The sequence below is a fragment of the Candidozyma auris genome, chromosome 7 (assembly GCF_003013715.1).
Source record: "Candidozyma auris chromosome 7, complete sequence".
Classification (NCBI taxonomy): Eukaryota; Fungi; Ascomycota; class Pichiomycetes; order Serinales; family Metschnikowiaceae; genus Candidozyma; species Candidozyma auris.
In genome coordinates, this window is record NC_072818.1 from 829,577 (window position 1) to 853,687 (window position 24,111).

The 24,111-nt window shown below is 47.2% G+C and overlaps 10 protein-coding genes across 10 annotated transcripts; 5 read left to right on the plus strand and 5 right to left on the minus strand. All coding sequences in view use genetic code 12, as the record gives it.

Annotated features, from left to right (window-relative positions):
- Positions 1-1,198: 1,198 nt before the first annotated feature.
- Positions 1,199-2,095, plus strand: PIN3 (Pin3p; the record flags this gene model as incomplete). Its single annotated transcript, XM_029036479.2, has 1 exon — positions 1,199-2,095. One exon carries the CDS (start codon positions 1,199-1,201, stop codon positions 2,093-2,095), a length of 897 nt encoding a protein of 298 aa, XP_028889370.2.
- Positions 2,096-2,243: 148 nt separating this feature from the next.
- PHB2 (prohibitin subunit PHB2) lies at positions 2,244-3,152 on the minus strand (the record flags this gene model as incomplete). The annotated part of the gene is made up of 1 exon (XM_029036480.2): positions 2,244-3,152. One exon carries the CDS (start codon positions 3,150-3,152, stop codon positions 2,244-2,246), a length of 909 nt encoding a protein of 302 aa, XP_028889371.2.
- A 270-nt stretch (positions 3,153-3,422) lies between these two features.
- Positions 3,423-5,240, minus strand: CJI96_0005482 (uncharacterized protein; the record flags this gene model as incomplete). Its single annotated transcript, XM_029036481.2, has 1 exon — positions 3,423-5,240. One exon carries the CDS (start codon positions 5,238-5,240, stop codon positions 3,423-3,425), a length of 1,818 nt encoding a protein of 605 aa, XP_028889372.2.
- A 1,068-nt stretch (positions 5,241-6,308) lies between these two features.
- CJI96_0005483 (DNA helicase SRS2) lies at positions 6,309-8,849 on the plus strand (the record flags this gene model as incomplete). Its single annotated transcript, XM_029036482.2, has 1 exon — positions 6,309-8,849. The coding sequence occupies one exon, from the start codon at positions 6,309-6,311 to the stop codon at positions 8,847-8,849; it is 2,541 nt and encodes an 846-aa protein (XP_028889373.2).
- A 218-nt stretch (positions 8,850-9,067) lies between these two features.
- RDI1 (Rdi1p) lies at positions 9,068-9,667 on the minus strand (the record flags this gene model as incomplete). The annotated part of the gene is made up of 1 exon (XM_029036483.2): positions 9,068-9,667. One exon carries the CDS (start codon positions 9,665-9,667, stop codon positions 9,068-9,070), a length of 600 nt encoding a protein of 199 aa, XP_028889374.1.
- Positions 9,668-11,956: 2,289 nt separating this feature from the next.
- CJI96_0005485 (uncharacterized protein) lies at positions 11,957-13,600 on the plus strand (the record flags this gene model as incomplete). Its single annotated transcript, XM_029036484.2, has 1 exon — positions 11,957-13,600. The coding sequence occupies one exon, from the start codon at positions 11,957-11,959 to the stop codon at positions 13,598-13,600; it is 1,644 nt and encodes a 547-aa protein (XP_028889375.2).
- Positions 13,601-13,807: 207 nt separating this feature from the next.
- ECM38 (Ecm38p) lies at positions 13,808-15,568 on the minus strand (the record flags this gene model as incomplete). Its single annotated transcript, XM_029036485.2, has 1 exon — positions 13,808-15,568. The coding sequence occupies one exon, from the start codon at positions 15,566-15,568 to the stop codon at positions 13,808-13,810; it is 1,761 nt and encodes a 586-aa protein (XP_028889376.2).
- Positions 15,569-17,199: 1,631 nt separating this feature from the next.
- ARA1 (D-arabinose 1-dehydrogenase (NAD(P)(+)) ARA1) lies at positions 17,200-18,174 on the plus strand (the record flags this gene model as incomplete). Its single annotated transcript, XM_029036486.2, has 1 exon — positions 17,200-18,174. The coding sequence occupies one exon, from the start codon at positions 17,200-17,202 to the stop codon at positions 18,172-18,174; it is 975 nt and encodes a 324-aa protein (XP_028889377.2).
- A 148-nt stretch (positions 18,175-18,322) lies between these two features.
- Positions 18,323-20,266, minus strand: FRP1 (Frp1p; the record flags this gene model as incomplete). The annotated part of the gene is made up of 1 exon (XM_029036487.2): positions 18,323-20,266. One exon carries the CDS (start codon positions 20,264-20,266, stop codon positions 18,323-18,325), a length of 1,944 nt encoding a protein of 647 aa, XP_028889378.2.
- A 1,785-nt stretch (positions 20,267-22,051) lies between these two features.
- CJI96_0005489 (CFEM domain-containing protein) lies at positions 22,052-22,645 on the plus strand (the record flags this gene model as incomplete). Its single annotated transcript, XM_029036488.2, has 1 exon — positions 22,052-22,645. One exon carries the CDS (start codon positions 22,052-22,054, stop codon positions 22,643-22,645), a length of 594 nt encoding a protein of 197 aa, XP_028889379.2.
- Positions 22,646-24,111: the final 1,466 nt, after the last annotated feature.

Here is a 24,111-nt window from a genome sequence, read left to right on the forward strand (position 1 = left end):
GCCACTTTGCCACTTTTCAGAAATTTGTGGAATGTATTCAATCTGATGAAGTCTTGAGAGCAGCCAATAACAAACTCTGCTTTCATTTACAATCCTCCTGAGCGTCCAGTCTGTTGGCTAATGGAGGTAGGTATAAATGAAATATCATTCAACCAACCTTTGTGCTGAAATTTGAACCTTGGGGCTATTTTCGTTGGGAGCAAAATTATATAGATTCTCATTAGATCAGACCAAACAAGTCACTTAGAAAGAAGGAGTAAACCTCGGCACTGTCGGTGCAAGAGCATGTGTCGTCGTTGCACAATGCTTTCCTTCATTTCACCTTATCGACCAAAAGAGTCAAAATCGGCAAACGTAGTTATATCTCAGTGTCAGGCCCGAAAGAAAAACACCCTGAAACTCTTAAGACGCTTTGAGAGTTCCCAAGAGGAAATCTCAGGACACAATTGGCCCGAATGGTTAAACTGAAATTGGAGGAATATAAAAGGACAGCTTTTTCCCCGTTTTGTCGTCGTCCTCAATCCCAAATTCACCCTGGCTGCGCAGAATACTCAAACTGAAACCAACGCGCCAAAGGACAACAATTTGAACAAAAACGCCGGCTGTGGTGCCGTTCCCTTCTTGCGTACTACTGTATAGGCAATTCACGAGCTATACTTAGTTGAGTTGTAGAACATTGTAGAGAAAAACGAGATTCGGATTCGTCCAGTGGAATCCGAGGCAGAGTCATCAGACAGAAGTTGGCTCTATTTTTCAAGTTCACACACCGATAACCTATCAGTTTTAAGAGAGCGCACCTCACAGTTAAAACATCGAAATAGTGAAAAATTTTGGAAATCAACGCACAAAGTAGAGTCGGTGCATGTTCATGACACTCTTCTCTTTTTGTCATTCCGCAGAATTTTGCAGCCACTGCGGAATCTCCCCATACTTAATGGACCGACCAGACCAAATAGCTGCTCACAAAAAAAAGGCTAAAGACAGCAAAAATATAATAATAACGACAGTCCTTGGGATTCAGAGACGTTTCACAGAATACAACTCTCACTTTATCCGAGAAGACAATTTCACCTTTTTTGTGCTCTTTCTGCCTCTTCCTCCGGGCTTCGCCTCGGAGTGCACTCGCCTCTTTTAACCGAGCGCACCCTACCACTCCTAAAGCTACAACTACTACTTTTCTTCACATCTGCTCCACAGCATGTCTGCTGCACTTATCAACAGATCCCTCACAAACATCAGAACAGAGTTGGAGTTTCTCGTGGACCTGGCGGTCATTGACGAAAAACTCATGGCCGCTTTGCTGGAGGCGCTTCCTCCAAGGTACTCCAAGGGGATGGAAACATGGGGCCCTGAGAAGTTGAGGAAAGGAGCTGAAGCTGAAAACAGTGACGTGGCAAAAAGCGATGAGAAGAACGGCGGCGATGTCGCCTTGGTCCTGCAGAAGTTGTCTGAAACATCGATTCAGGAAAAGATATCGCCTCCAGCAAATGCTGTGGCTAGGTTGCCTCCAAGAAAACCGGCAGCGCCTGTGGGCTTCTGCAAAGCGTTGTACAACTACGAGCCCCAAGAAAAGGACGATTTGCGCTTGGTGAGAGACGATAAATTGGCGGTTGTGGAGCACCTTTCGCTGGACTGGTGGAAGGGATACAAGCAGGGAGAGGGTCCTGATAGAGCGGGCGTGTTTCCCTCGAATTACGTTAGTGTGATTTCAGAGTCTGAGTTTGAGCAGCTGGAGAAGGCTCAGTTTGAAAATCGCTATGCTTCTCCTTCGCCTGCTGCTCCTCCATACGATCAGGTGGTGCCCCAGCCCACTTACCCTCAGTACCCTGTTTACAACAATGGTGGCTTCTCTCCTCAGGGCCAGCAGATGCAGCCTTCGTATGGAGGCTACGCCCAGTACCCTCCTCCCTCGACAAACTACTACCCACAACAACAATTACAGCAGCAGCCTCAAGAGCAGCAGGTTGTTGAAGGCTCGCTGCATCACGGCAAGGCTCATGACGAGGTGAAGAAGTTTGGAGGTAAACTTGGAAATGCTGCCATCTTCGGTGCTGGTGCCACCATCGGCTCCAACATTGTCAACTCCATCTTTTAAGGTGGCTGGGGCTCCCCTTTGATGGTTCAAGATTACATTTGTTTTATACGTTAATGGTTTAGGTTAAGAGGTTATATGTTAAGTAGAATACGATACGCTTCATGTTCATCGTCGTTAATAGGGCGTCTCGGGGACACGGCTATGTACATTATTTTCTGGTGTCGGCGACAGTGTTCAACAACAACGTGTCGTTGTCCAAAAGGATTCTGTTAGGAGAGTTGGCCAAAATTCTGGCGATCTCACGCGCAGTGTCTAACCTCTTCAACTCAACGTAGTCCTTGGACTTCTTGATGGCCTCACCAATTAACTCGGCAGACTTGGCCTCACCGGCAGCCTTCACGACCAATTGCTGCTTCTCTTGAATCGCCTTGTCAACCACGAAAGCAGCTCTTTGCGCATCTTGCTGGGCAATCTGCTTGGCCTCAACAGCGGCACTGAACTCGGGTGAGAAGGTCATGTACGTCAACGAAACGTCGTCCAACAAAATGTTGAACTTCGATGCACGACGCACAAGATTCTCCTTGACTAATCTGGAAACTTTCTCTCTCTGTGTGATCAATTGCGAGGCGTTGAACTGCGCAATAACAGATTTCAATACTTCATTCACAATCGATGGCAACACCTTCTCGTCATAATCTTTACCCAAAGTTCTGTAGATTGAGGGCAATTCCATCACGTCTGGTTTAAACAAAACACGACATGTGATATTTACCATTTGCAAGTCCTTGGTACCTGTCAATGACGAAACGTTTCTTGGTTTAGCTCTCACATCGTACACCACAGGTCTCTGAAACCAAGGTAGCACGAAATGGGTACCTTCTGGGTAAATACGAGACTGGACTCCGCTCAAACGAGAGTACACGATGGCTCTCTGACCACCATCAACGTTGAAGAGAGAGTTTCCAACAGCGTAGATAGCTGCTGAGGCGAGAATCACTCCTCCAACGGAAAAGAGTCCCCCTATGGGCATTTTTGGGGGACCGCCACCGCCAGTGCGTGCCTTAGCCGCGCGACGCCTCAACTCATTGGAGAGTCTTTGCCAATTTGGATCGTTCATTATGAGAGTTGAAGTTGAAGGTGGATTGGGAATTGATTGGAGTGAGAGTAGATGGCAAAGGTTAAATTTGTGGTGACTTGCCCCAGGAGTGCGACATCCGCGACATTCGTGGTTGGCGCGACATTTATGGTTGCAAATGGCAATTAAGGTTAGCCAGGTGGTATAAATATTAATTAAAGTGAATGCAAAGGGAGATTGATGATGCAAATTGAAAGATTGACAATGACAATTTCCAAGAGTCAAATGTGGTCGAGTCCATTCTTCTGCCGTCTACGAGGGCACCCCCTCGTAGTCATTCTTCTTGTAGTATTGATTGATAACTCGTTTCCAATGCCGGCGTCGATTGGAGTGGATTGGAGTCAGAAGGAAGAATCTTTCGTAGAAGATGAGCAAGAGAATCACCACAGCAACCACTGCCGATGGCGCAATCAGCCGGATCAAATTGCTTGTAGTCACAGCACGTTTATACGGACATTCTGCGTAGGGTCCTCCGTCAACGAAGCAGCCCAGAATGGTGATGTCATTCAAGTCTATCCAGACGGGATAGATCACTTGTGAGGCGTTGAGGAAGTTCCTGAGTGCTAGTTGCTCGGTGGACAGATGAGGAATTCCGAACTTGAAGTTCTTAGGACACACCTGCTGGTTTGTGCTAAAATACAGAGCGATTTCTTCAGAGAGCTGCCATTCAAATGGGTTGCGGGTGTTTTTGCAAGCCAACCGGTACTTGTTGTAGCAATTTTCAACGGCCCAGCCGCCTTGTTTCATCGCTACACACTTCTCAGCCACCTGACTCTCTGCTGTTTCCTGCCAGTCAGGGTCATCCCCAAAAGGATTATCTACATCATTGTCATCGTCGTCATCCTCATCACGAGTTCGAAGGTCGTCCTGGTCTAATGCAATCCTTGTCTTGTTGACAAACGAAGCGTTGGGCTCGTTAGAGCCCCACGACCAGTATGAATAAGGAATGTACCGATTAAGAATTCTGCCGGTATAGTCATCGGATATGTTGGACTTGTTATCAGCAGGGTACCATGATGCATTGAGTACGGGCATGTACCCACACTGAAGGGCATTGTGGGCATCATCACGAGACAATGGAGCTTCGTTAGAGTCTATAAGCGTGCGAAACTTTGTCGTATGGACCCTCTGAGAGTAATAGTTTGAGTCAAAAACTTCTGTTAGTCGTTTACGACACAGTTCAAGAACAAACTCCGAGGTGTCGTTCAAGGTGAAACCAGAATCCTCATAAAAAAAGATCGAGTCCCTATCAGCCAGGGAAAGGTTATAAGTTCTCAGGGTATTTCGAAAGTCAGTGTTGATGGCGGAGATCAACGTACGCTTGTACATGTTGAACATGAAGTCTTGCATGGTAGGAAACTCACTGTCATAGTTCAGCGTCACATTGATTTGGACCGACGTGTTCAAGTCACGAGGAGAGTAGAGATACGAGTTGAGTGTGGAGATCGGGCCACTGAGCGAAGTATTGCCCACCTCCATGTATTTGGGCTGGTACACCACCATCCCCGTTTGGAGAGACGTAGGCGCCGGCCGTGTGGCCACGGTTCGATTGCCTGTAGTGTTTGTTCTAACGACAACCGTGTCGTTTCGAATCAGCCGCAAGTTCAAGATCAATTGCACGACATTGGCCTCGCTATTGATGTTGGATGACTTGATATAGTCTCGTAGCGTGGCGTACACGTCGCTATCGGCAAAGCTCGGCTGGCACCGATAAGTTTTATCCTGCCATGATACTTTGACTGTTTCTGACAGGTTGGCAGTGGCATCCTCGGGAATGGGAGCAGGACAGAGCTGCCATCGGTGGGTGTACTCGTTCCAGTACATATCTAGCATGATAGCATTGATGCCCACGTACAAGACGTTCAGGAGGGTGGCCAAGGAGTCGGCAGTATAGCCCTCAACATCAAATATGAGTCTATTGGCGCTGATTCCAAATGGTGTTTGTTGATCTATGGGAATGTCCAAAGCTATGTCTCGCTCAGCTCTGTAGGCCTGGCTGGAACGAGTAGATAGTCTGGGCCAGTTGGCCTCCGCAAGGCATACGGGGAGCAAGAATATCCAGAGCCACATCAGGATGCGTGGCAGCTGAAGATTGTAGGGGGATGTGTTGTGAGTATGAGCTGTGTAGATGAATATCAGTAGAAGTAATAGGTAGACGCATTTCTGTATCGCGACATTTTGGTTGCAAAATATGACCCAGGGAAGAAGGTTGTAGAAAGAGAGCGAGTAGCGGTTGGAGTGAATAGATTGGAGTTTTAGAGGTGTTCGGTTCTGAAGTTGATTTGGACATGAAAATGGATGTCCAAATAGAGAATCGAGAGCAAGTTTTTGAAACCCACAGTTGGTCAAAGTATAGTTGATATATCAGCATGAGTGGTTACAAGAGCAGAGAAGGCAACTGTACCCTTTTTATTCGGTTCAACCACGCAAATAGTTGTTAGAACGACAGAAATGATAATTCTACACTTTGAAATGCATTTATCACTCAAAGCATCCTTCTTGGTTGAAGCAATTGGAGTGACAGACGACTATAGGTCTTCACGAAAAGAGGACAAAGCGGAACCTATAAGTGGCCGTTGAGTTTGTTGCGAGACAAAATAAGGCCAACGTGATTTCAAAATGATTACGTAAAGCAGAAGACAATTGTAGATCTAAGGTGGTTACTTGGCAGGTCGTAACTAAGAAGAATACAGTGAAAAGCGGCCAATAGTGAACGTGTGAGTTATCCTCACACATATTACCTTCACAACATAAAAAGACAAAATGTCTCATTTCAAAATACAGCAAGGTTTCAACAGAGGATCCTTATTATTATATTTGCCATCTTGCACCTTCCACTCAACATGGCTAACTGTGTAGCTACTCATCATTTGGCTGCGAAAAACTATACTCATACAGCTATTTTCGAAGGGCATGTCACTTTCACCACACAAAATAATGACGTATGACGTGGATTGAAAACACTGAAAGGACATCTCACAAGAGATTTAAGCTAATAACAACCAAGTTTCCTCAACGTTTTCAAACGCCCCAAATCTTATGTATATGTTATCACCACAATCGCCTACTCATCTGATTCGCGCATATAAACATATCAACACTAGCTACCACTCGCTAACTACCTCGATTTCCCTTGGTATGCGCCAGCGAGATGTGTTGGCACGGGTCTTTGCCGGGCTCAACGAAAGACAGAAGCAGGCTGTGGAGGCGCCGGCGCTGGGGGTGCTCCAGATCGTTGCTGGGCCTGGGACAGGCAAAACCAAGGTGCTTGTAGCTCGTGTGGCCTACTTGTTGCTTAGCGATGATATCAAGCCAGAGCACATTATTGTCACGACGTTCACAAAGAAGGCAGCCAATGAGATGTTGCAGAGATTGAAGGAGCTCCTTAAGGGGACGGAAATTGCTGTGGAGAGGCTTCTCATTGGGACTTTTCACAGCATCTGCTATAGGATCATCCAGAAATACGGATCCAGAATAGGAATGGCTAATTTCACTATTGCCGATGAGAGAGATTCTCAACAGCTACTATCTGAGGCGCTTGAAGATTTATCAGAGGACGAATGGCACGTAATTGATGGCCTTCCTGAATCAGAGACGAACTTGTATAAGTCAGACAATAACCAGAGCTACAGAGGTTTTAGCCCCAAGAGCATTCGCAAGGCAATATCTGCATTGAAGTCAAAGGGCCTACGTGTGGACCAGTATAAAAAACAGCGGCAGCTGAACAGGCTCCTTGAAATCGTGTATGACGCCTACCAGAGCAGATTGACGAAGAACAAGCTTCTCGACTTCGACGACTGTCTTTTGTACTGCCACCAAATCTTGTCGAACTATCCAGTGCTCAGTCATATCGAGCACACCCTCGTGGACGAGTTCCAAGATACCAACGAGGTTCAATTGCAACTCATGTATCTTTTTGCTAAAGGAAGTCTCACAGACAAGAACGGCCAGGACAATGTGACAGTGGTTGGAGACCCAGACCAAAGCATCTACGCTTTTCGGAACGCCCAGACCGCCAATTTCGACAAAGTGAGGCAACACTACAAGAATCACAGATTGCGAGTCATTACTCTCGAGGAGAATTACAGATCCACCTCGGGAATCCTAGGACTTTCAGAAACGCTTATGCTCCAGCAACAAGGAAGAACAGGTCGTAACCTTCGATCTCAGTCAGCGTGTGGATTGCAACCAGTCTACGACAAATTCAACTCGTCAGAGAAGGAGGCTGCGTGGGTGGCGCTTCAGATCAAGCAGGCTATGAAACTACCGGGGTTTGTGCATTCTGATTGTGCAATCTTAGTTCGCTCAGCCTATCAGACTCGAGCCCTAGAGACTGAATTGACGCGAAGAATGATCCCTTACTACATGGTCAAGGGCAGAGCATTCTGGGAACGCAAGGAGGTCGTTGCGATTATGGACTATTTGCGATGTGTTGCAAATGAAAATGACCGTGTGGCCCTCTTAAGGTGCGTAAACTTTCCAAAACGTGGGCTCGGTGCAAAGGCAATTGGAGATTTGGAACAGAGTATTGATGCACAACTAGCCAAAGACGGGAACAGGCTGATCCTCGGAATTTTGAGAGGAATAACTGATGGTGATGTCGCTTGCTCCTTAGGTCCCAAAGCGAAGGATGCTCTTAAAGGATTCTTGAATATTATAGGCAAATGCCGTGAAATGTTGCCGGATGACATAGATGGCATTCCTGATCTTCTGGAGATTCTCGATCGAATGTTCATGCAGCTCTACAATCAGTCTGGGCTCAAGAAGGAGTTTGCAGAGAACATTGACTGGGAATTGAATATCATGGAGGTCAAAAGTCAACTACTAGCCTTCGAAATGCCTGAGGAAGACTTCTTGCCGGACTACTTGGAAGAGGGAGAAGAGCCGCAACCCACAGAGATCGAGGTTACTGGAGCAAAGTTTCTCCAGTCATTCGCTGCATCGGTGAGATTGTTTGACAACGATCCAGAGCAAAATGATGAGGATGCAACTCCTAAGGTAGCCATATCGACCATTCATGGCGCCAAGGGTCTAGAGTGGCCCATAGTGTTTGTTCCTGGATTGTCAGAAGGGCTTCTTCCCGCTTCGTTCGCCATGACTGACGAGGATTCGGTAAATGAGGAGAGACGATGCTTCTATGTGGCCGTCACACGAGCAAAAGCGTTGCTATTCTTATCTTCCTACATTGAAGAGGAAGGAGGTAATCGCTGGAAAGCAGTTGTAAAACACTCACGATTCTTGAAAGGTGTTTCTGAAAGACTTCATCGGGCCCTACATTTTGATAACGCCGAAACAATCGAACATTTGTATCAATTGTTAGGGAAGCAGATGCCTGAATCCATACGAGACGTGCTTCAAGAATTCCAAAGTAAAAACGATGGAAAACTAGAGTCGCAATTCAATGACTATCCGGTTGAATTCAGCACAGCAAGAGACATGCCACCCTCGTCAACAAGACCATCGCTGAATAGATTGAACCAAAGATCAGCAGAGTATATGAACTCGGTTTTGCTGAGAAAAGCGCCTGTTAGGCAACAGATTAAGCTTTACCGGCCCCCTCGTGTTGAGCAGGACTCAGCACCTTTGGGCAGCACCGAATTAGTTTCAAAAGGTGTGAAGAGGGCACCAACATACATTCCTTCAAGACCTGGATCAAAAAAGCGTCTCGGGATGAGGTAGTCGTGATATTCAGAGCTACAGCATATAAGCATATAAACAAGGCATAGAGCATATATAAGATGCCCCTAGTCATATCAGCACGAACTCATATTAAACTCTTTAGCAAGCTATATCATCTAGATTCTCTAAAGCTGATTCATATACTTGGATGTGTCACAGTGCAAGCAGCAGACGTTGCAAAACGCGTTTGGGTGTCTTTCAAAGGTTTACGATGACCCTCATTTCGTGATCTGGAACGACCAGGGAAAGCTCAAATGAACGGTCTTATCGTCGTCCACAAACTTGGTCACGGCAGAGTACGAGCCCCTAGCCAACAACCCCGAAGGCGCCTCCACGGCGCCCAAGGACTTCTCGTAGTAAGGCTTCTCCTTAGTGTTGGGAGCATACGAGCCCAAAGGCTCCTCCATCTTCTCCACACGGATGCCAGCCTTCTTGACCGAATGCAAATACTTCAAGCCCGTGATGATCTCGTGCTGTACGCGAAACTTGACGTGCAACTCGTACACGGCCTTCTCCTTGATGGAGAACTTGATCTCCTTATCGATGGTGTTCCCGCTCGCGTCCTCCAAAGAAATCACAATTGGCTCGAGCAGCTTATCTTCAGGAAACGTTAGCGCCATCTCGACAATGACCACGGTTCTCTTATCGCCCGCCTTCACCGGATAAGCCAGGCCCTCAGCACTCAACCCCAAAGACGCCTTCCACTTGGCAAGCGACTCGTCCTCAGCGTCGAGCTTCGTGTACTCAGCAATGGTCTTTTTCTCGCCCACAGTGTAGCCTTCTACAGATTCGGGCACCAAGTCGTCGTCAGCAGACATTGTAGATAAAGAAGGAGTTGTTGAAGGTGGAAGAATAGAGTAGAGTTGAAGGTTTCAAATTGTGCACACCCGCGACACGCTAACACTGGAGACGGTGGGACTAGGAAGAGGAAGGCACCCGGAGGTTTTTTATGATTTGAGTAGTTGGGTGGAAATTTTATTAAACTGTAGGGAGGGAACTTTTGTGGGTACCTTTAAGGTAATCGTGGTGTTTAAGGGAATTGTGTAACTTGTTACATGGAAGTTGAATTGGAAAGTGACACACGTACCATGATCCTAGCACAGGACAGAATAATAGTAGCGTAGAATGCTACAGGCAGAAAAACAAACGAGAATTGAAAATGAGGTAAATAAAAAAAGGCCACTTGGGTTGGTCTTGTGTCAGTTGGTTCAGGATGAACCTATGAGGTCAGAGAACGAGAAAAGGCTGTATTGGAAGGCCTAGAGACCCGGTAGCCCTTATGTGAGACTTCAATTGACCTTTCCACAGAAACTGATCTAGGTGGAGGATTCCAGGACTTGATTGCTTGGGCGGTGAGACTTTGTGGTTTAGAAAATGAAAGTTTCTTTGTTCATCATGATTGGCTGCAAAATACCAATAAACTACCACCTTTCGGTATAACCTAGCTGAATTTGGCGTCAGTAAAGTGCCAATGGTTAAGAAATGTGGAATTTTCCCAGAATCTCTACCAGAGTTCCCGAAACAACCAGGAAACCTGACTCTGTTGTGGAAACTCTGTTCTGGAAGTCTGGTACACAACAGGAGACCATCAAATCACTACACCCACTGCATCCATAATCCACAGAATTCACAAAGGTACAGAACACTCTGAAGAACCCGTGCCTCTTTCCCACTTTACCTGTGTTTTGCCCTTGGGCTGCCTGGGCTCGAGAGCAGAGGCGTTACCGTATCGGGAAATGGTTCAAAGAGGTTGTTCAAAAAACATGTGTCAAGGGTTATTGCGCACTCCACGCATTGGCTGCAAACAGAGCCTTCCTTCTCCTATCGAGGCTCCCACTGAACAAGAAAATGAACAAACAATAATAGAAGCATATTCTCAAATTGAACTAATACGCTGGTTTTCTCGGAGTCTGAGGCTCATTTTCCCTGGGAGGCACTTCCAGAATCCTGTTCAGCAGTTTCAACGAATCTCTGACCTTACCTGGACACTTACCTTGATTTTGCTTATGCCATTGGTTATTTCAAGTGCTCTTGCCAAACGATCATAATTCTAGAATTTTCACCACCTTCGCCAGGTTGCACATTGACACTGCTTCGGAACCTTGCCGCTTTCTATGTCGATCTCCTTCTGCTCGGGGTGCATTCTCTCAATTCAGACGAGAGAGAGGCTATAAGCGAGTCCCAAAATGGTAAGCAGTCCTCCACACTCAGTAAGCGCTTACAATAAGACCGTACTGACCAAGCATCTAGGAAAAGAGGACGAGGTCAATTGAGGAACTTAGAGGACAAACTAACAAGAAGAAGCCGAAGAAAACGAACAAAAGGTAGCGGATCGAAGAGAATCACCAATTGAGTCGAACACCCACTCAGTCACTAAACAGCGTCTTCTCCACGGCCCGCCTGATCCCCTTTCTTCTGCTTCTTTCCCTTCTGTTTTCTTCAGTCTCCACCCCAGCAGATCTGGGTGGTCTCCTTTTCCAGTGTGGAGGGGGGTGGAAAATTGCCCAATGCGGACCGATTCCCGTTTCGAGGATGTATCGTAATTGCTGCTGTGAATCCTCTGTTTAACGTCCTTTTCGCTGTGCAGCGACGACCACTTTTGCGGGGACAGGGCCCAAGACGTATTGTTTTGTGGATTTACGAGAAATGTGACAAGTGACGAAGCAAAGAAGACTTGAAGAGGGCCAGTGGTTCCTGAATGGCTGCTAAAGCCAAAACCACCAGCAAATCCGCAAAACCCAAACAAACACCACAAATCCTCTACAAAACCAAATACAGTTATTTTGGCTTTCCTTGTCCTCTCTTGGAAATATATACAAGGCTTTTCCCCCAAGCCCTGGGGATATGGCGAAGCCAGAGATCCACTCTTGACTAAGTGGGCGTGAGGGCTTCCATTGGGTTTTACCTGATTAGGCAAAGTGTGTGCAGCGGGCGAGGGTACTATTCCCTGTTGAGGAACCCATGTTTGGCGGCTGCATGCAGGACAGACGTTTGGCTGCGAAAAAAGTCTACCACCCCCATTCAATGTTGTGACAGAGAAGCTTCTCTTATAAAGCGGGGGCGTTTCCCTACTCTTCTTTTTTTTCGATCCCTACAACCTTTCATCCATGAAGTTCGTGTACCTCCCTATAGTGGCGATCTTCTCGCTTTTGTCATTCTCGACGGCGTTGCCCATTGAGTTGCAGGCTCTCAGAGCCAGAGACGAGTTCAACGTTCGTCTGGAGGCCGATGTTTCTCCAGCATTCGTCTCTCCCTTGGACAAGAGAGAAAACACCTTGCTCACACAGTTCTTCACCTCCTTGAACAAGACAGGCACCGGTGTGACCCTCGCCAAAGCGGCAGTGAGAACTCCTGTCATTGACGACCAGATCGTCAAGTTCGTCGCCAACTTGATTGAAGAGAAGAACTTGACATACCTTTTGGAAGTCGCAGACAGCAGCGGCCTTGCCTTGGACTTGGTCTTGTTGGTGTTGACGCACTACGAATTTATCGATGGTCTCACTGATTTCGTCAAGTACTACAAGGGCAACAGCAACCTGACGTCTTCCGGCAGCGGAGGCGGTGGAGGCTTGATCGGTGGTCTCCTTGGCGGTCTTGGTGGTCTTCTTGGTGGAGGCGGCTCTCTGGGCTCCAACAACACGACTTCGTCGGGTTCTGGCGGCGGTTTGATTGGAAACCTCATCAGCGGCCTCACCGGCGGTCTTTTTGGCGGTTCCAGCGGCTCCAGCAACAACTCCACTTCTGGAACATCTTCGGGCGGCTCCGGTAGCGGCTTGATTGGCAGCCTCCTCGGCGGACTCTTCGGCTCTTCGGGCTCCTCGGGCTCTGGTTCTTCTTCTGGCAACTCAGGTGCCTCGGCTACTACTTCCAGACCTGCTTCTACCGGCACTGCTTCTGGCTCTGGCTCTGGAGGCATTGGTGGTCTTTTGGGCGGTTTGTTCGGCGGCTCTAGTGCTGCTGGCGGAGCCTCTTCTGCTCCTGCTGCTGATACTGCTGCTCCTGCTGCTGCTACCACTTCCAACACAGCTGCCGCTGCCACTTCTGGAGGTGTCTTGGGTGGTCTCTTGGGCGGTCTTGGAGGCAATTCGGAAACCGCCGGCGCTGCTGCCACTTCTTCTCCAGCTGGCGCCGCTGCTGCCACCTCTGCTCCCGCTGGTGGTGCTGCCGAAACAGCTCCTACTGGCACCGCTGCTGGAGCTCCAGCTGGTGCTAATACTGCCACAGGCACTGGCGCAGGTTCTGCTGCCACCACTTCTGGCTCTGCTCTCGGTGGACTCTTGGACAACCTTCTCAAGCGTGACGACGAGGAATTGGCCAAGCGTGATGTTGAGGCTATTACTGAGCACTTGCACGAGCTTGCTAAGCGTGCTGAGACCGCCAGCTACCTCGAGAGAAGAGACATCTGGGACTCTGTGTACCAGCAGATGATTCGTCTTATTGGCAGCGACGCCAACATCGAGGATGTGGCTGTTTCATTGAAGAAGTCTGGTCTTGCGATCAACGTCATCTACAACGCTATCATGGACTCTGATTGGTACGGTTTCGACAAGAAGTTGGTGAAGTACCTTGTGGACAACAACATCGTGACTTGGTCAATCTTGTTCAGGTCTTTGATCGACTCTGGCGTGGTGTTCCTGGTCATTGGAGACATCATTGGCAACTCTGACTACATCAAGCTTGTGATTGACTTTGTCATTGCCATTATCACCGGCAGGGTCAATGTGATCGGCTTGATCTTGGCCTTCTTCTAATCTGCCGTGCCATTCACTTCTTCCAGGATGTTTTTGTAATATACCACTTTCAAATAAAACGAACTTTTGACGATTAGACTGCTTTGTAGTTTTCCTGACTGCTGTACTACGACAAGACGATGCTTTTCTTTACTACTCAGGGACCCTTCGTTTCCAAAAAGAAAAAAAAAAAAAATCACTTCATCTAAATACTGGCACTTTTTCAGTCTATATTTGAGGAACGGCGGCACCGTCACCTCTCAAATCAGAGCCTCCTGACCACACAATATCGGCACCCTTGGCCTCATTTTTAATACATTGAGACCGCCCAAAAGTACCTCTGTTCCATCCTGTCACGTACTCCACGCAATGGCCCATCTGGCGCAATTCTTCTACAACTTCCTTATCGATCCCTTCCTCGAGTTTTACCAACGTGTGTGGAGTAGACACTGGACCCCCCGAACCTTTGCCTACATCCAAATGCCTGTGCTGCTCATTGGGCTCAAGACAAAAGCGTGGGGCATCAAGCGCCTCCTGGGCATCGAATCCAAAAAGAACCATATTGAGCAAAATTTGGACATGTGCTTGCGGCTGGGCCCATCCTCCCATGCAAGCGACAGAAGCGTAGAGCTCGTGCTGCTGAGACTCGTTGAGCTGAGTGATAAGTGAGGGAATAATCGTGTGGTAAGGTCTCTTGCCGCCTTCCAAACTGTTGATAGCGCCTGGGGTGAGATTGAAATTGCCTCCACGGCTCTGTAGGGCAAAACCGTAGTCGTTTGGAATGATACCGGTGCCAAAACACGTGAACACAGAGTTGATGAACGAACAGGCGTTTCCATCCTTGTCGGTGACGGTGAAATACACAGTGTCACCTTTATACATGGGGTTTGGAACTGGGCCCTTGACGTGCTCTCCTTCTATCTGTTCACGACGCAAGACGCTGTCTTTTTTGATGAGTTTTGCTCTCTCTGCAAGTGCTTCCTCACTAAGTGCCTTTTTGACATCGATTTCTGGGTGGAACTCGAGATCGGCGACCAACTCCTCGGAGTCGTAGAAGGCAAGTTTCACTGCCTCGGTCACAAAGTGCAAGTACTCTGCAGAATTGTGCTTCAAGGCTTTTAAGTCGATGTGTTTAACTTTAGCAAGCTCTTTGATGTACCCAAGAGCCAAAAGAGCGACGATTCCCTGTCCACTTGGTGGAATTTCCCAGAGATACTTGCCCTCAAAGTCCATGCTCAAGGGGTCCACATCTAATGACGTGTGGTTCTTCAAATCGTCCAACTCCATCACGCCTCCTTTCTCCTGAACTTTCTGTACGATTTTTGCAGCCACGTCTCCTTCGTAGAATCCCTTCTTGCCTTCCTGGGCCACCTTTCTGAACAATTTTGCCAACGGCTTGTTGGTGAACACATCGCCTGTTTTGCAGAAGGAACCGTCAGCATTCAAAAAGACATCGGCGTTCTTGCCACTTTGTTTGATCAACTTTTCCAGTGCATCGTGCCACATTTGTGCAGAAATTGCCGACACTGCAAACCCACCTTCAGCCAACTCAATTGCTGGCAGAAAAATGTCCTCCAATGTTACGTTTCCCGAGCCCCATTTTTCAACAGCGTCTATCCAGCCGCCAATGGCGCCAGGAACCGTGATAGCGTGTACACTGGTCAAGGGTAACCGAGGACCCTTGATTTCAGGTGCTCTCTCTCTCACCACGTCAATTGAGAGTTTCTGGGGCAGTTTCCCGTGCCCAGATAAACCATGGACCTTCTTTTCGTCCTTGTCATAATAAAGCACAAAACAATCGCCTCCAACTCCTGTGGATCCTGGTTCCACCACACATAATGCTGCCAGAACGGCTACTGAAGCGTCTACACAGTTTCCTCCTTTTTCAAGGACTTTTAAACCTGCTGCGTTGGCCAATGGCTGCGTAGATGCAACCATGCCTTTCTTTGAGTACACAGTAGAGCGTCTTGAGCTGAAACGAGAGAACATGGTGGAATTGTGGAGTATGGAAACTGGATAATTTTGCAATTTGTGGGGTCGATCAAGATCTAAATATGTGCAGGTATAGACAAGCTAAAGGCTCATGTGGGTCGTTTTTTTTTTTGGTGACAAACGAGTATTTGTGAGATATCTCGAAGCTTTGTAACTTTTGACTAGATAATCATTGTATGAGCTGCTCTTGACTAAGATATGGGAGGGTTCTGAGGAGTTTCAAGAGTACTGTGAATTCCGCGTCACGTGACACAGCCTCGCAGAACGATAGGTGCCGCAGAAGGGTGGTAAGAGACATTTTATGATGAATGAGTGATTTGTTATATAAACTTGTCGAGTAGATGAATGTCGAAAATGAACCTTTTTTTTATACTTTTCTGAGCATAGCCTTGTTTCAAATTCTAGCTGTGTGGGTAAGACTATCAGTGTTTCAGAGTGTGTTTCAGAGTGCACAGTGAGATAGTGTCTATCTGCAAGTGCCTTTGCAGCACACAAAGAAACAATAATCTGACCCCAAGATGAATCTGAAACGCAAAATATGATTCATGGCTGAGCTCCATAGCATCATATATTACAGAAATTTTTCTGCCTGTCATGAAAATTAAGCATTTTTGAAACCTACGTCCTCGAGCTCGAAAATGTCCTACACAAATGCACAGAGCCGTGCGCTCAGGGTTGAACTTTATAAAGATGGCACCGCTCTTGATAACAAAGCAAGCGATCTTCACCTAGTATAAAAGACAGCGTCTATGCCTTTGGAGCTGCTTTGACCAATCAGTGCGACAGTAGAACAATGCCTTCAGTATAATCGAAATTTGATGTTTCGCTGACGATTTCGACTTCCCAGTGGAACTGTTCTGGTTATTTCGCAGCCAAATGGAGGTTGTAGCAAAACACTAGAGACTCTGACATCCAACCAAATAAAAATCCACCAAATCGACACCAATCGAGGCAAGTGGCTGCTCTAACCATGAAAGGGGAAAAACCTAATTCCCACTGAAAAGCACCTCCTCCCAGTCGTCATTTGCTCAGACTGCACCTCATGCCCATTTCAAGCACGTATTGTGCCAATACAACAACCACATCACCTAAATCTTCAGGACCAGTCAAACAAAGCGCAAAACCAGCTAAACCAGACTCCCACTATACATTTCCGCACGACTCGAGCCTCCAATCGAGCCTCCAATCGAGCCTCCAAGTCTCGCTTGCTATACCATTGCTTCTATCCATGCGCAGCAACAAAACGAAGGCTACAATGTACCAGTGATGAGTAGACGGAATTCCGAATTCCAGTTGCCAGTTGCGGTTCCCCTAAGAAATCCAAACCAATCCAATAAACCAGCCGCTAGAAGAATACCTCTAACCGCCTCATTTGCTACCGCCAAAAAATGGCTGCGAAAAAATCCACTCACACTAGCATACTGCGGAAGAGCAGCAACAGTAGCGTAAAGTCCAGCAACCAACGCAACCTAAGTGCAACCAACGCAACCAAAGTGCAACTCAAGTGCAATTCAAAGAAAACCCATCCACACTTGTCATACTGCGTGGCAACCAGCAACCGCAATTGCTTCTCCTGAGTATAATAGGCTCGAGATCCCGTTTGTTCCTACATTTCTCCTCCACCAAGAATGACCACTCCAGCTACCGATATCAAGTTCAAGCTCAACGACGGCCACTCGATCCCTGCGTTGGGACTCGGCACGGTGCCCTCTAAAGACCCCTCTCACACAAAAGAGGAGGTCATTACTGCTGTCAAAGCCGGGTTTCGCCACATCGACACCGCCTGGTACTACGGCACTGAGCCTTATGTGGGAGAAGCCCTCCAAGAGCTTTTCAAGGAAGGCGTGATCAAGAGAGAAGATATTTTTGTCACGACCAAAGTGTGGCCTTCGTTCTGGCACAGCCCCGAGAAGTCGTTGGATCTTTCGTTGCAGAAATTGCAGCTTGACTATGTGGATTTGTTCTTGCAGCACTGGCCCATTGCCTTGCACGGCGACGAAAACGGGTTGCCGGCAGAGCCCAGAGACGAAAACGGCAACTTGAAGTACGACGATGATCCGGTGAAAGGAACAAAGTTCATCGATGTGTACAAGGAGATGGAGAGAATCAAGAATACCACCAGCAAAGTGCGCTCCATTGGCGTTTCCAACTACAACATCGAGCGGTTGCAGTGGCTCCTAAAGGAGGTCCAGACGGTGCCTGTGCTCAATCAGATCGAGTTGCACCCTCAGTTGCCCCAGCAGGATCTTGTGGAGTGGTGTGAGAAACACAAGATCTTGATTGAAGCTTACTCGCCCGTGGGAGCCGAGGGAGCGCCCGTGTTGAAGCTTCCGTTGATCCAGAAGCTTGCAGAGAAGTACGACGTGACCACCAACGAGATTGCTGACGCCTACCACATTTTGGAGGGTAGAATCACGTTGCCTAGAACGTCCAACTTGGACAGAATCAAGAAGCTCACGAGATTGCCCCAGTTGACCAAGGAGGAGTTGAAGGAGCTTCACGAGATTGGCGAGAAGAGCCCAAAGAGATACAGAAACGACCAGTGGGGCCACGGGCTTGGGTTTAAATACTGGGAAGGCGACAGGTTTCCTCCCAACGCCTGATTTAATGAATTGATGTGCAACGCGATGTAGCTGAACTTTCTACGACTTTCCAATGCAAATATTACTTATATGCTCTACTTGTCTCCAACCTTTCCCAAATACAATCCACGCAAACCGTGCTTAAAAAGGATCCATCACCTCACCTGAATCAACCAAAGGACTCCGTGTAGCAGTAGATATTTGGAGCGTGGGTCATTTTTCTATTTTTCTGGCAGCTCAAAACGATTTCACCATTGAACAACTCGGGACCACATCCCACACACGCCAACGCTTTTCTGTACTGAGGGTCCCGAAGCTCAGAGGCAGCGTCAGTGATGATATCGTCAAAGTGGGGCCTATTATAAGAAACAGAGTAGCCGCTCCAGTCTTGCAAAGATGCCGAGGATGACCCATACAGCGCCTGTCTGACAAACGTGTTCTCCACCGTTTCGGTGCTTTTCGATTCTTTGTCCTTTTCAGAAACAGTCACGAGTTCAGGCTCCTCCTGGGTCAAATGAAGCGCCAAGTGGGCTCTGCCCTCATTAAAAAAAGGAAGAAATTCCGGCCAGAGGTGGTCGTACCACTGAAGATTGGCCTTTTTCTTCATCGACAACACAATCTTCACTCTGGTGGTTTCTGGTCTGTATAAATAGTCGCCGGCGTCGTCTCTCTGTTTGAGCTTTTTGAGAAGATCCAATGCCACCGGGAGGGTGAAAGAAGCGCCAGAACCGGCGCTGAAAAACAACACCGTTTCGAACTTTGTAAGTGGCTGGTACTTGGCTCCGTAGGGCCCGTTTATTCCTGCCTTCATCTTGTAGATTCTGGGAGCGCTAAACAGGTCAATGAGGCTCTTCAACTCCTCGATGTGTGGTTTAAGTGTATCTTCGCTTCCCATAACAAGATTCTTTTCGCTGGTGGTGGACAGAGAGGGACTCAAGGATCTGGAGACAGAAGACTCGGTGGAAGACTCTGTAGAAGACTCTGGATCTTCATCTTGGTTCATCTTCTCCAACTTCTTCAAAAGCTTTCTTGTGAAGCCCTTCATAACCTTAAGAATGATCACCTGCTTGCCTGAATCCGGCAAACTGGCTATGGTGAACGGGTGGTACTGGAAAAGGCTGATTTTCATCACGTTCAAGTAAACGTGCTGGCCGGCTCTCCAGCCGCCGTACCGAGGAATAAGAAACCACCACCAGCGGTCGTGGTTGATTTTCTTGATTTCCACGGGAATGGTGATTCTGATGGTGGTTTCGTCCAAGATTTCAAAGTCAGACACACCTTTTGTCGGGCCCCTGCGCTTGGTGACGATTCCAAGCACTCTGGAGGTGATTCTGTCCAAAACCAACAAGTGCACGCCGAGAAGAACGGCTGCTTTGTTGCCTCCGTTGTGGAAAAACGCCAAAAGGAGCATGATGAAGTTGAACACTCTGTGCTGGGCCAAAAAGAAGTCAAAGGCGAAATTTCGTATGAACTTGAGCGACGCAAAGCACAACATGAACAAGCACCCGTAAGAAATCATGCCAAATATCTGGGGCGGGATTTGCACCATGATGTAGAACTCTAGCGAGAGCCAGTAGTACAAAGAAAGCGCCATGTGGACGGTAACGGCAATAAACATGAACCTGGCAAGCCATTTATGGAAAAAAACCGACTTGTCCAAGTCGAGGCCGCTTACAGTGGAAATGAAGTCGTTTTTGGCGATGAAAAGCAAAATCGCCGGAAGATTGCCAATGGCAATGCGCCCGACTCTTTTGGAAATCACATAGTGCCGAGGCTCGTAGTCGATATCTGCGGTTTCCACAAAGCAAAACACGGCGTTGATGGCCACATGGATGGCCATGGCCACGAGAATGGACGGCTGGAAAAAAAACGCTTTCTTGAAAACCACCACTTTGTACACTTTGGTGAAAGCGGCGTAGCGGCTCAAAAACGACCAGTATTTAGTATGGTTGAGCGATTTGGCGCCTCTTCTGTTTCGTAGGTAGTAAGGGATCCACGAAAAGAGCACTCCGTGGACCGCCGGGAGGAGAAAGCTCACCATCATGGCGAGAAACTCGAACTTGTAGTTTCTGTCTTTTTCGACGTAGAACTGGTCATAAAGTGAGATGGCCATGGCGAGCTCAAATGACGAAAATGGGTGTTGGCGCTGCGTGAATGATGCAAAAAAGCAATGAAGGCTGTAGAATCAAAAAAAAATCGGGTACTTTTGGTAAATTTAAATAGTGTAGTCTGTAGGATAAGTTTTCAGGGAAGTTTCAGACTGAAAAGTTCTTTGATGCAACTGGCGAAAGAAACGCTGACTAAGCTTTGTGAAAAGTCACTATGGAAATCAAGAAGTCCAAGTCAGATTGTGTGAAAGTGATTTTCGGAACGTCTGAAGGTGTGAAAAATAATGATCTTTTGAGATGGACCTGGAATTCTTCAAAATCAGGTCTGAACACGAGGATGCAAATTCGCTTGATTTCACTTTTTTTTTAAATTCACTTCTTTAAATTCACTTTTCAAATTCACTTTTCAAATTCACTTTTCAAATTCCTTTTCAATCTTGTCAATCACCTGAGTTCTGATGGAATAGATAAGAAATCGGTTCTCAAAAAAGTTCAGAAAGCAAGTTTTCCTGACAAATAATAATTTTTCCAGATTAACTGCTTTTGCCGCTGGCTGGTGGTATTTTAAGGGTTCTGGAAACCTGCCTGATTTTGATGAAAGAATTTGACTTTTGCTAGACCCGATGCGATGGTGATATCGGGGTTTTGAGCGCATGCACAGAAGCAGAAGGAACAGGCCGAGGACAAAAAAGAACAGGGGCGGGTAAAAACAGAGGGAAAATTGTGGTAAAATGCGATATCTCCATTAGTTGGAGCGATTTTATTGGAGGCGGCCCGGGGGATATCGGTAGAAGGAGGAGACTGGCTACCCTCGGAAGTGAGTTATCTGATGGGATCCGTGCAGGCCCACGGCACTGATGGTCGTAGATTAGTCGTACCATTTGCAACCAGGTGCAGGACGACAATGCTGCCCGCCGGTAGAAGATCGGCGGCTTTTCTTGGCAGCCTCTCTCGTAAACCGTGTGCCAAGCCCCGATATAGCCGACGGGCTCGGACTCTAAGCGGTTGAGGGCTGAAGAATCAACTAAAAAAGAGACGACAGCGCTTTGGACTGTGGTCTAAAGAGCTGGAGTACGGAACCGTCGGTGCATTGGTTAGGGAGTTGCGGAGGGCATGGCATTGTGACGCACGAGCGGGCGGTGCGGCGCAGGCGGAGGCGTTGATGTGCGTCATGCACCATGCGTCGTCAGACGCAGTCTGCGTCTGTCTGCAGGCACACTCTTCACCCAAAGTTAGGCGACGGGCAAAAGCCCCTCTGGATTCCATCCCCCTAGGGAATCGAACCGAAGAACCAAGAATCTACAAACGTCGCTTAGGCCCAAAACCCCCCAAAAACAAGAAAAACCCCACCCTTTCCCAGCCGAAATCCAAGATTTGGCCAAGCTTGTCCAAGCATTTAAGCAGCATGCCCTCCTTGTCCATTTTGCCCCGGCAGCAGCGAACAAAGCACCAGATAATCAATTTCCCGTTTGCAGCCAATAGCCTAGAGTTCCGTAAAAATGCCAAAAGAAACGAACAAAGCTCCCCGGTAAACTACTTAAGGAAACTTCCCTGCCGAAGTGTGTAAAAGTCTCAAAAGTACAAAGCTGCTGCAATTGAGTGCCCAGCCTCAACTTTCAAGGATAACTAGTGCAAACCAAAGCTGAAAAGTCTGCCTCGTTAACCTCCATCGACTGACTGCTGAAATTTGTGCCGCCCACAGCCGCTGACTCTGACATTTGACTCGGAACGCTGACTTCGACGCCTTTGACTCTGATCCTTTCAGCTTTCCCACTCAAACATCAAATCTAATGCATTTGCACGTCGTCTCCCTTTTTGCCACCGTCGTGGGCCTCGCCGCCGCCAAATCCCTGAGCTTCGCCATGGACAACTGGTCGGCGTACCCCTCGGTTCCCAAAACTGCGTCCATCAACGGTTTTGCAGACCCCATCTACGAAAAACTCCCCGAATGCGCCAAACTGTGTGTTTCCATGTCCGCCAGCAACTTGCCCTGTCCCTATTGGGACACCGGCTGCTTGTGTGTGTGGTGGCCGTGGTCCCAAGTGGTGGCTCTGTGTATTGCCAACGCTTGCCGGGGCGAAGATGTGGCCAAGGCGACGTCTTTGGCGTATTCTTTGTGCAACAGCGTTGGCGCCAGCGTGTGGAACATGCCTTCTTCGGTTTCGTCGGCACTTTCGCTGGCGGCGAGCACTTTTCAGGTTTCGGCGTCCACCACAGGCAAATCTCCATGGTCAAATTCGAAGAGCTTGTCTCTGATTATGGCCACAGCGAAAACTGAGGATGCCACGAGGTCGGGGCCTGCTTCGAGCTCTTCCAACGGGGCGGCGATTGTTGGGGGTGCTGATTTTGGGGTGGTTTTGTTGGTGCTTTCGTTGTTGGGATGAACGGGGGTGGAAACTCGACTTTTGGTGAGGTTTTGATGAAGTTTTTAGGAAGTTTTTAGGAAGTTTTTAGGAAGCTTTTAGGAAGCTTTGATGATTTGATGAAGTTTTGATGAGCTTTTGAGGAAGTTTTGATGAAGTTTTTAGGAAGTTTTTAGGAAGCTTTGATGATTTGATGAAGTTTTGATGAGCTTTTGAGGAAGTTTTGATGAAGTTTTGCCCTGTTAGCTGATATGTAGGTTTACTTGATCCAATGCTTGTTTGAAGGTGTAGATTGCGTGAATGTGTCTCCATATTTGGTTTGAGCGTTTGGTTATTTCTGCTGTAAGCTACAATTAACAGCCCTCCTTCAAGTTATGGAGTTTATCTATTTTCCCTGATTTAATTTTTCACCACCTTTGTATCTTCTCTTTGAACAATCATACTCAGGATATTCGTCTCAGACAAGCTTGGTAGTGTGTTGCTGTTCTTAAAAACTGCGTTTCGTGTATCGACGACACGAAATCAATCAACTTTGAAACCCTCCAAAGTATTCTGTTGTGCCTGGCTCTGTATGCTCTTGTGATTTTGTCAAATCAGTATTGAGGAGTTTACTACAAAAAAATCACACCCAAACTGAAAAATATATATCCTTCCATTTTTCTGACAAGTATAATCTACTTAAAGTCCATTTTGTTCAAATGACGGTCCTTTTTAAGCTTTCTCTGTAATCTGCTGAAACCTGGCGTCCTGAAAAGAACGCTGATGATTTTAGGGCCCCCACTCTTGATTCTTTGCATAAAATCGTTCACAACTCTGTTTCTTCCAACTTGTTCGGCTCCAAAATTTGTAGTTCAGTGCCACCCAATAAAATGTCTTCTGTCTCGAAGTCAAAAACTATCTTCAAATGCATAGAGACACTGTTGGGAAGCTTTGAGTACTTTTCTTTTGTCAATTGACTCTCTCCATGTCATTTGGGTCTCTAAAACTGACAATATAGCAGAATATCTACATGAGCGTTTTAGAGCTAATCAATTTGACTCTAGCTCTCTCTTTTTTGTAGCTTTTTCCCCACTTCCATCTTCAACTGAACCCAGCAAAATTCTCTATCTTTTTTTCTCTGAATTGCATTCCGTCCAGATTTCTTCTTGATTTTCCATTTTGCCTTGTCTTAATTTTCAGCTTCGCTATGAACTCCCAAACCCATTGAAACTGAACCTTTTCATTTTGGCCATCGGTCACAGCGCTCTCGTGTGATTTTCTCTATGTGGGGTTCAAATCTGTCAGCAAACGCCGCCTTTGTTAAAATTTTGATTTTCTGACTTTTACAGTTTCTACTCAAATCCCCAAACTTTTTTTTTCTATTTATTTCTCAATCTCTAAATCCACTTTAATCTCCTTAGATCTTTTAGATATGATCTTCTAGATAACGCTGGGAACTCGGCCGAGAAAATCCCGTAAACGTCAATTCGGCAATATCGGTGCCGTGG